Source organism: Tenebrio molitor, chromosome 2, assembly GCF_963966145.1.
Source record: "Tenebrio molitor chromosome 2, icTenMoli1.1, whole genome shotgun sequence".
NCBI classification, from domain to species: Eukaryota; Metazoa; Arthropoda; class Insecta; order Coleoptera; family Tenebrionidae; genus Tenebrio; species Tenebrio molitor.
Window position 1 is genome coordinate 702,011 of NC_091047.1, and position 10,117 is coordinate 712,127.

General features: G+C 49.6%; 2 protein-coding genes across 4 annotated transcripts; one reads left to right on the forward strand and one right to left on the reverse strand.

Annotated features, from left to right (window-relative positions):
- The first annotated feature begins 273 nt into the window (after positions 1 to 273).
- wwk (white walker) lies at positions 274 to 5,964 on the forward strand. 3 transcript variants are annotated; one of them, XM_069036996.1, is made up of 16 exons: positions 274 to 504; positions 552 to 795; positions 850 to 1,091; positions 1,144 to 1,260; positions 1,305 to 1,411; positions 1,456 to 1,641; positions 1,827 to 2,009; positions 2,061 to 2,196; positions 2,394 to 2,449; positions 2,707 to 2,781; positions 2,834 to 3,082; positions 3,140 to 3,337; positions 3,385 to 3,683; positions 3,984 to 4,395; positions 4,452 to 4,838; positions 4,895 to 5,964. In XM_069036996.1, exons 1-16 carry the CDS (start codon positions 405 to 407, stop codon positions 4,952 to 4,954), a joined length of 3,051 nt encoding a protein of 1,016 aa, XP_068893097.1. In that variant the 5' UTR covers positions 274 to 404; the 3' UTR covers positions 4,955 to 5,964. The 3 variants fall into 3 exon arrangements, with proteins under 3 accessions (XP_068893097.1, XP_068893098.1, XP_068893096.1); XM_069036997.1 differs by having other exon boundaries at positions 1,857 to 2,009; XM_069036995.1 differs by having other exon boundaries at positions 1,857 to 2,196.
- On the reverse strand, positions 5,847 to 9,691 carry AlaRS-m (alanine--tRNA ligase, mitochondrial). The gene is made up of 11 exons (XM_069036999.1): positions 9,294 to 9,691; positions 9,072 to 9,245; positions 8,877 to 9,022; positions 8,634 to 8,825; positions 8,439 to 8,583; positions 8,249 to 8,388; positions 8,052 to 8,199; positions 6,738 to 8,000; positions 6,516 to 6,673; positions 6,254 to 6,464; positions 5,847 to 6,201 (listed from the first exon to the last, which is right to left on the reverse strand). Exons 1-11 carry the CDS (start codon positions 9,492 to 9,494, stop codon positions 5,995 to 5,997), a joined length of 2,985 nt encoding a protein of 994 aa, XP_068893100.1. The 5' UTR covers positions 9,495 to 9,691; the 3' UTR covers positions 5,847 to 5,994.
- Positions 9,692 to 10,117: the final 426 nt, after the last annotated feature.

Consider the following 10,117-nt stretch of genomic DNA (forward strand, 5'->3'; position numbering starts at 1 on the left):
ACTTTAGCATCCATGACATATCCCCAATTATTTGATTGGGACCAGTTTTGACAGAACAAATGACGTGACCCATAACCTAACTTTTTAAAAGCCCAAATTCGCGGTAAAAAGATGTGTTCACAAGACAAAAGTTACTAAATTTGGTAACTCTAGTTCGTCATTATATACAAAAGTGAATTGATTATATAAATAACTCACGGCCCCCTAGATTCATAAGAGACTCTTCTCTTATGAATCTAGGAGGCCGTGAACTAACTATTTTGTGGTGACAAGTGACACTTGTTCGAAAATGGCGTCATGTCAAAAGTAGGCGTAACGTGAACCTATTACCTAACATTAGCATTCTCATTGATTACTTCCTCCGTTCGCGTGATCGCAAGTGTAGTGTATTTCGGCCGTGTCGAATGTCAAATGAGGGTGAAATGGCGACGCAAGAATCCGATCCTACGTCCAATTTACGTCGACGCAAGTTGGTCGAGTGCGCCCAAGAGAAAATCGAGCAAGGTGAGTGTCGTTTTCGTTTGGCATCAAGCGCAAAGTCGCCGTTCCAGCCTCGGAACTACTGAAGAAGAAGATACCGTGCGCCGGACACTTCCTCGCCCCCAAGCGGCTCTGGCTCAAGCGGATCTCGACGCCGAACTGCGACGTTGTTGTTGTTTTCCCGCCCGGTGCCGAGGATTCGGTGCTCCTGTGGCTGCTGTCCAAGCTGAGACAGTCGCCCGGACTTACGGTGCACGTCAGACATCATGCTTCCACTCAGAGCAGCGCCTTCTACCTCACCGCACCTTTCTCGATGTATAACTCCCCGTACGCTATTTTTACCCCGATTCGACACTTGTCCCGTTCCAGATTGCTCAAAGCTGCTGAAGAATACCATCTTCCCAAGATCTTGAGGGAGAACAAGGGGGGCGGCCTGAAGGAGTTTCTGGTGCAAGACTACCAAACGTACGAGGGGGCGGACGACGAAGAACGGTTCTTCACCACGGAAGAGCGACAGTGGCTGGTTTTGCGCCTTCTGGAGAGCATCAGAGCCAAGCCGAGCGACATTGAAGCCCTTCCCAGACTGACCCTCCTCGAGGGACAACCAATCGGTACCCCCTTCCACTGCTGTCGCCCAAATCCTAAACGTTATCACTGTTGCAGTTCCTAAATGCCTCACTTCTGGTATCATATCGCAGGTGTTTCCCCTGCACGAGCCCGCAGCTCTCGAGCGGTTGCAGAACACGTGGGTCAGGGACGTTTGCGCCCGACAACCTTTAGGTAATGACCGTCGTCTCTAGACCCGTCTGACGCGTATCTTTCAGACGAGATCACGGAATACTTCGGCGTCAAGATCGGCATGTACTTCGCCTGGTTGGGCCACTACACCACTGCCTTGAGCATCCCGGCGATCGCCGGATTCTTCTTCTGGGTGAGTCCCGTCCGGCGGAACCGTCGCGCTCATTAAAATCGCAGCTCTGTTGCAACGGCAAACACCAAACCCTCGAGGACGTCGGCTATGTCTTCTTCTCGGTCTTCAACGTCGTCTGGGTGACGACGTACCTGCAAGCCTGGAAGCGGTACTCGGCCGAGCTGGCGTTCAGGTGGGGCACCCTGGACCAGCGCGACGACCTCCTCGCCGAGCCCCGACCTCTGTTCCGGGTACGCCCCAATTTTTACGACGGCGACTAACACATCTGACACTAGTTTCAACGCCAGTTGAATCGAAATGTCACCGCTTCGAGCACACTTTACGCTGTTGTTAATTTACTGACTTTGTTGTTGTTCGTATGCCGCTTTGTTTTTCTTTAGAGAGCTTATAGTGCTGTAACATGTCGACGTGTTAGGTTGCGCGACATGTTATGATATGTTCCCAGGGGCCCCTCCAACCCAGTCCCGTCACCGGTCGGCTGGAACCGTGGCACCCCACGTGGAAGAGGCACGTTTTCAGGTATTGCATCTCTGTACCGATCATCATCGTCTGTCTCTCGACAGTCTTCTTCGTCATGATCGTGTCGCTACAAATCCAGGTGAGTTCAGAATGGCGGATGCGCCGCGATTCTAACCCACCGATTTCGCAGGACTGGTGGGACGGCCTCCTCAGCGCTAAAGGCTTGCCGATGTGGCTCGGTTACCTCCCCAAGATCATGCTGGCGGTGGTGATCTCGCTGATGGACGAGGCCTACTTCAAGATCGCCATCTGGCTGAACGACAAAGGTGAGTGTGTCGCTAAGGGGACACGATAGTGACGACATCTATGTTGACGTTTACCGAGAGGGCGCTGTTTGACGTTTCGCATGGCACACTCCGACATATACGTACACGTGATTTTGTTGATTTTTGTCCATTTAGTAGCTAGTCTAGAGTAGAGCTAACTGTTTAACTGTGAGCTATGTTTTTACCACGCTGCTCAGAGAACTACCGTCTCGAGACCAAGTACGAAAACCACCTCATCGGCAAAGTGGCCTTGGTTTGTATTCTTCTACTACTTGTCACTGAGCTTCTTGCAACTCTCTCCTTCTCTATCTGAACCTGCGTAATGATTTCTTCTTGGTGGATTAACAATTAGAAATAAAAGAAATCATCGCATCCCCATGCATGTCGAGTATAGATTAGCGAGACATAGTTACACGAGGTCACATCCATAAGACAACTAAACACTTCTGTCAGCCGTCCCAGATGAAATCGGAAAACGATAAAGAAAAATATCCATGTTGTGTGTTTCAGTTTCAATTTGTCAATTCGTTCCTCTCATTGTTTTACATCGCTTTTTACCTGCAAGATCAGGCGCGCCTCAAGGAGGTAAACAAACACCGATAATGTTCGTAACGAAATTGAAAGTTGTGATCTGCAGCAATTGGCCGCTTTGTTGATATCGAGACAGGTGATCGGTAACCTGAAAGAGTCCGCTTTGCCCTACATGCTGGAGCACATGCGCTTGGCCAAGATGAGTTTTGACTTGTGGGGCGCTTTGAGTCCGCAAAACGCGAGACCGCCGCCGGGCGAAGTGATCGACAAGGTGGAAGTCAAAGAGGAACCGAGCGCCGAACAAGCCAACAAGCGGAGCATGAGCCAAGCGGAGTTGGAGAGTTCTTTGTACAAGGTGGGGCGTCGTTTGTAGAACTCACTCCCCCGCACCGCTGATCCTCTCGTTTTGCAGTACGACGGGACGTTCGCCGACCACCTGGAGATGACGATGCAGCTCGGATACGTCATCCTCTTTTCTTCCGCTTTTCCGCCGGCGGCGCTGTGCGCCATATTCAACAACCTGGTCGAGATCAGAAGCGACGCCTTCAAGCTGGCGTACGTGTGTCAGAGACCTTTCGGACAGAGAGTGCCGAACATAGGCACCTGGCAGGTACTGGTGGTGAAGCGTCAAAACCGCGAATGCATCTGTCGTTGCAGAACTGCATGGAGTACATGAGCATCATGGCGGTTCTGGTCAACTGCGCCCTGATCGGCCTGTCGGGACAGGTGCATCGGATGTTTCCGGACATGACGGCGACTCAGACGATCCTGCTGATAGTGGCCTTGGAACACATCATGTTGGTGATCCGGTTCATAATAACGTGCGCCATACCTGACATCCCGGCTTGGTTGGCGACGGAGATGGCCAAGATAGAGTGGGCACGCAGGGAGGCCAGTCGCTTGGGCAACACTTCGACGCCTTCGCCCGAAGAACTGTCGTCGAAGCTGATCGGAAGGTAGTAGTAGTTCGTCGTGTTTCGCTTAGTCGGGGTAGCGTCTAGCCTAGAGAGTAATCGGCTTATTTGGTCCAGGTCTCGGTGCGGGACGGTCCCCGGACGTCTCCAATGGTAAAAATCGATTTGCTCTTCGCCAATTCAGTATTTTGTCACGCAGCCAGTTGGTCTCTTCCGGCACACGTCTCCTCCGCTTTTGATAAATTACGATCTTTTTACGATCGACATTCTTTAAATCTTGCTTGTGATTGCGCACTCGTCACGATCTCCTCGCTCCCGTCACAAACTGAGTCCCGGTGTCAGATTTTCAGTTTCGCCGAGTCACAGTCTCGTCGCCGGCAACGAGAACAAACTCGACATGAAGCTGCGCGAGATGTCCGCGGTCGAGGCTGTCCGAGAAGCGCCGGCCTCGCTCAACGCCACCCCCGTGCCCACCCCCACGACACCGGCCCCCAGCGCGATCTCGACCCATCATAAACCCGTCTCGATCACGCCGGAGAGCATCCAGCCGATTCCGCCCTTCAAGCCGCGGAAGTCGAAGGAGTGGGCGCCCCCAGAGGTGAGTAGCGACGCGTCTGCGAGAACTGTGACGATGTTGGTGCAGAGCGAGCACTCGCACCATCTGACGATCGGACCCGGAGGCGGCGCCGAGTGGGCCAAGCGGCTCAAGGAGGAGACCGAGATGCATCGAAGCGCCGAGTGCATAACCCCCAAAGTATGGCAGTTTTATCGGGGGTGGTGTATAGGGGGGCTGACGTGTGGTTTGCGCAGGACGCCTCCAGTTCCGACTCGGACCTGCTGAAGAGCAGCCCGGCGTGGCCGCCGCGCCCGCGCTCGCCGCCCCACCACAACAGCACGCCGAACAGGGCGCGTCCCGCCCCCGCCGACGCGTCCCTGAGCGACAGCGCCCGCAGCGTGTCGAGCCAGGAGGCGGACGAGGCGGCACGCGCCGCCGAAGAGTTGGCGGCGAAGAAAACGCGCGTCAAGCAGAGCCTGATGAAGCGAGCCCGGTCGGTGGCGATATTCTCGTTGAAGCTGAAGGAGCGGCGCGCCAGGGAAGCGGCAGAGAAGGCCGCGAACAAGCCGGTCACCCCGACGGCGCCGCTACCGCCGCCTCAGTGCGGGGGCGGCGAGCTGTCGTGCATCCCGATCGAGAAGGTAGGTGGCGGGTTCGAGGCTCGAGATCTGAGCGATAAATGAATCGATCGTTTCAGCTGATCCAGCTAGAGGACGTGAGACGTAACGCGAGGCCTAATCAAAGCGGAACGTTGTAGCAACTTTGTCCGCACATCTCCTCCCACTCAGTCGTCGTGTAATCATTCCTAACTAAATACAAAAACAAAAAACAAGTAGATTTCCGTTTTGTCGACACGAACTTGCATGTTTCTCAATTTAAGTCCGGTGAAAGAAAGGAAAAAGAGAATTATGTGAATCGAGCAATAAACGTAGTTTAAAACATTTAAAAATCAAACAATGATTGACATGCCAGTTTTCGAAACGATGGTAAGCTGATTTTTAGATATTTAAACATCAATGTTAATAGTTACATAAGATTGTTTTTAAATTATTTTTTTATAATCAGTAGAGTGTATGTTATCCTCACGTAGCGGTAAGACTGTAACAATTGATAATTAATTAGTGAATAGGTCAGCTGGATTTTGCTTGGTTGCGTAGCCGCTGTAGTTCTGTTGGGTTACACTGTAGACCCCGTCCCGATCGTTTAGTTAGCATTTTTTGACCACGGATGATGGATAGTGTTACGTGAAGTACATCCAGAATATCGTAATGCATTGCCTTCTTTACGGCCAGTAAGACCCCGATAGCGGGCAAAATGGCGGCCGAAAACGCCGACCCCCCCCCCATACCTCATAGTGTTTAGTCCGCCGTCCGCTTCGTCCCCGGCTGAAATGTTGTTGCAAACGAAACGCCCGTCACGTGTCGGTCGCCATTTTGCGCCCAGTTTAGTTTGGCTTGGCTGTTCGAGTATTTTTTTGACGTTTTACATAGCGCTTGTCGAATCTCAATAGTGGAAACTAACAATAAGACTGCAAATATTTTTGTGAAACTTAGTACGAAAAAAAATGCCTTGGTATCATTGTTATCTGTTCGATTCTTAGCCAGATTTTAACGATGCGATTATCCACAGCATTAAAACAAAACAAAAAAAAACAAAAAAACGTATATTGACAAATTCTGTGCTTGTCGAACTTTCATGTTGCTTAAATGTTAAGCTTGTTGACTATGTATTTAATAAAAATAAATAAGTGTTTATTAAAAAACGCAACTTTATGGCTTCTTTTCATCATCGGTACAGTTACAAGTGCTGTTCGACGTACTTCCTGGCAGCCTCAATACTCTCCTGAAGCAGCGGGTCCCAGTCCTCCAATTTCACCTTCTTCGGTTTCATATTGCACACGAGTGCCGAGTCGTGCCCTTTCGACGGCAGGATCCCGCACTTGAACACCGACGCTACCGTCTTCGTCAGCCACTTTTCGGCGTCGAAAGCTTCAGTTCGAAGGCCCTGCCGAGTACAAATTATTTCCACTCGACGGTTCCCGAAATCAGCGACTTACTTCGGGAACGCAGCAGCGCGCCTTGACCATGTTGTCCGCGTACGAAATGATGATGACCGGAATGTCCGAGCAGAATTTCGTCGCTTTCTGCAACGAGACGCTCTCCAAGACCAGCGAACTCCTCAGGTAGTGCACCATGTACTTCTGGTTGTTCTTCGTTTCCGAAAGGTTCGATTCGAGGGCGTTGCGCATCTCTATTTCGATGAACTCTCTGAAAATCATCCGTCAGCGAAAGACAACAAAACACGTTTACGAGAATCACTTCAAATTCCTCTTGCCCGAGTCTTTGATCTCTTTGGTGATCTTGCTCAAGATGTCTGTGCATTGCTGTTTCACGCCGACCGACAGGATCGTCGCGTCTTCGACGTTGTAGTTCAAGTGTTGTTTGAACGCGGAAATGGCCAGATTCAAAACTTCGGGCTGCAAGCAAAAACAGTCTCAACCGAAGGCGACGACCAACCTTTCCACCTTTCACTCTCATTACCTTGTCTATGTTGTCTTTGACGCTCTTTTCCAAAGTCTCCAAGTTGTTCAGAAGCTCGATTCCGTTCGACTTGGCCAGTTTTGCTCTGTCTCCGGTGACGGCGTGAACGGAAGCCGTTCCCCTCCCCAACGATTTACAACTGATGACGCAAAAATCTCCGATGTCGCCGGTGTTCAAAACGTGAGTCCCGCAGCACGGCTCCCTCGATAAAAACCCTTCAGGACCCTCGACTTCTACAATTCTGATCCCCGATTCTGGGTACACCTCTCCCGGGATCAGAGTGACATTGTCCAGACTTGCCAACTGCTGACTGTCCAGGACGTCTATCTTGACCGGCAGGTCGCTCCGAATCAACTTTTTTATCGTGTTCTCGATGGTCCCCAACTCGTCAGGGGACAACTTCTCGCCGAAGACCCCCACATCGAGATTGAGATAATTCTGGGTGACCTTGCTCGACTTCTGACAAGTCGCCCCTTTCAGTCTCTTGATGGCGGAGTTCAAGAGGTGCACGGCAGTGTGATTCCTCATGTTTTTCAGGCGAAATTCGGGGTCGATGCGGAGCACGCCGGAAGCGCCCACCCCCAATCGGTGGTCCTTCCCCGAGTGGAGAAAACCCTTGTGGAGGACGTACCCGTTCCAGTCTTGCGCTTCCGTAATTTCGAACACGTCACCGTCGAACAAGATCGTGCCGCGATCGCTCATCTGCCCCCCAGCTTCGGTGTACAAGTTCGACTTGTCCAACAACAGCGAACAAAAGCTCTCCGGTCCGACCTCCGAGACGAACGCGGAGTTTTTGAGGATTTTTAAGATGCGGACTGGCAACTCTTCGAAAACGTACTTATTGTCTTGGGTTTTGGTGCAGCTGTACAAGTCGGACCTGTCAGTTTTGGGGATTTTCGATCGGTTGAGTTGGTGATGTACGTCAGTTGCGGAGAGAACCGGCTGTTTGCTTTTGATTTTGGCCAGTTCCAGTTGTTTGTACAGGCCGCTGACGTTGAAAGGCAAACCCAAGACTTGGGCCAACCCGGAAATGGATTCTTCCTCCAGGCCGAACGTGTCGTATAGTTTGAAAGCGAGTCGATCGTCGATCGATTTGGGGTTGGTAGACCTGATTTCTTTGTATCCGGCTACCAGACCGGGGGTCTCGTTTATGTCCAACGAGAGAAGCTCGGGTTGGTTCTTCGCCAGTTTCGTCCATTCCTCAGTCGCCGACTTACGGACCGACTTGTAAACCTCCTCTTCATAGTCAATGATTTGTTGGATCTGTCATTTGATACTTTAGACACGTGAACGAAAAACTGTCCGATGCCTGACCTGTTTGACGTTGCGCTCCAATTCCGTGTACACCGGTCCCAAATGCTCGATCACGTAGTTGGTCAACTCCTTCAAAAGTCCGGTTTCCTTCTTGAAGACGTTCTCAGAAAGCACGAACGAACGTCTCAATATCCTTCGCAATTTTTGGCTAAAGTCACACAATCAACTGAACGTTTTTTCGATTTTTTTATATTTACTTTTGTTCGGGGATCATTGCGTCGGCCAGACAAATCGAGACCATCCTGGCGTGATCCGACAGGATTCTGTACGACGCGTCCAGACTGTTCCAGTCGCTCTCCCCGAACTTCCCTTGGTACTGGGGAACTTTGCTGCAATTCTGTTCGTTACTCCGTTCAGATTGTGTTTGCAGAATTATCGCCAACTGACCTTGTGAATCGCCCTCAACAAATAAGAGAAATTGTCGGTGTCGTAATTGCTGATTTTGCCTTGAAGCACCGCCGTCAGCCTCTCGAAGCCCATACCCGTGTCCACGTGTTTTTCAGGCAACAGATCGATGGATTCGTTATTTTTGCTGCAACCTCAAAAAATTAAAAAAAAAAACTTTTGCGAGCGACCGATTACCGATTGTATTGGATAAAAACTAAATTCCAAAGTTCGGTGAGATCGTGGAGCCCTTTGTTGATTAGTTTAGCGCGATTATTCGAAGCGATGTGATCGATATGAATCTCGGTGCAGGGACCGCAAGGCCCGGTGGGGCCCATCTCCCAAAAATTATCTTTACTCGTGAAGGGCAAAATCCTGTCCTCTGACACCCTAAATCATTTACTCAATCATTTTTAAACCTCGTACCGCGCGACTTTTTACCCGATCGCCTTCCATATCTCTTTGGTCTCGAGGTCCTCCCCGATCCCTAGTTCTTCGTCCCCCTTGAAATACGTGACGTACAACCGTGCCGGCTGGATTTTGTACTCTTCAGTCAACAATTTCCACGCCAGTTCGCACGCTTCGCGCTGCAAAATCTCCACTTACCGCACACTCTCTACCACCTACCTACCCCACTTTGAAGTAGTCCCCGAACGACCAATTTCCAAGCATTTCGAAGAACGTGTGGTGGTAGCCGTCGCCGCCGACAACATTCAGATCGTTGTGTTTACCGCCCACTCGTATGCACTTCTGCGAATTCGCCACTCGTTTGTGCGGCGCTTCTTGCGTGCCCAGGAAAATCCCTTTGAACTTGATTTTTTTTTGAGGTTAGGGTGAGCTACCGATCGAGAATTTTACCTGATTCATGCCGGCGTTAACGAAAGCCACTGTCGGGTCGCAAAAGGGAACGACGGGGCTCGATTTGACAAAGTTGTGACCGTTTTTGTTGACGAAGTAGTCGAGGAATTTTTGACGGATCGCCCTACCTGTCTTGTCTTTGTCCACATATTTGCTGAATTTTCTGGAGTTTAAGTGACCGAATTGGCGGCCCCACAACATTTTTCTGATATTAGAACACGAAAAATTTCATTTTATAACCTCAAATACGACTAGGGAATTTTGAACAAGATAGCTACAGTTGGTACCGTCTTGTCTACCGGATAATGGAACCAACTCGAAAAAAGGGACATCACAAATTTACGCACAGTTATAATTATATTTATCCACGACTATTGTATTATGTACCCCTTATACGTCTGTTTGCTCGACCTTAATAATACCCATTAATCACGGCAGTGGGTCATTAATCACTGCTGTCAGAAGCTTCCTTGATTTAGTTATAATATTATATTGTTTTGCTACAAACAATGATTGGTTTTTAAAATTTTATCGTGTAAACCACAAAATATTTTCAATTCAGTTCTGTACATATAAAAAAAAATAAAAAAATAAATTTTTCTTGACCACATTCGAATCCGGGACTCGCAGTTGTTGGAAGGCAACCAGCATTTACACATAGCCATCACCAACTGCGAATGTATGTGTCGTATATCTATTTCTTAACATACCATGTTTTTCGAAACATTTTATAAATCGAAGTAGCTTTTGAAACAAAACAAATTTGACTCAAACCTGTCAACATTATTGTTTGTGTGCGTAGATTTCTCAATGTTTTGATATTT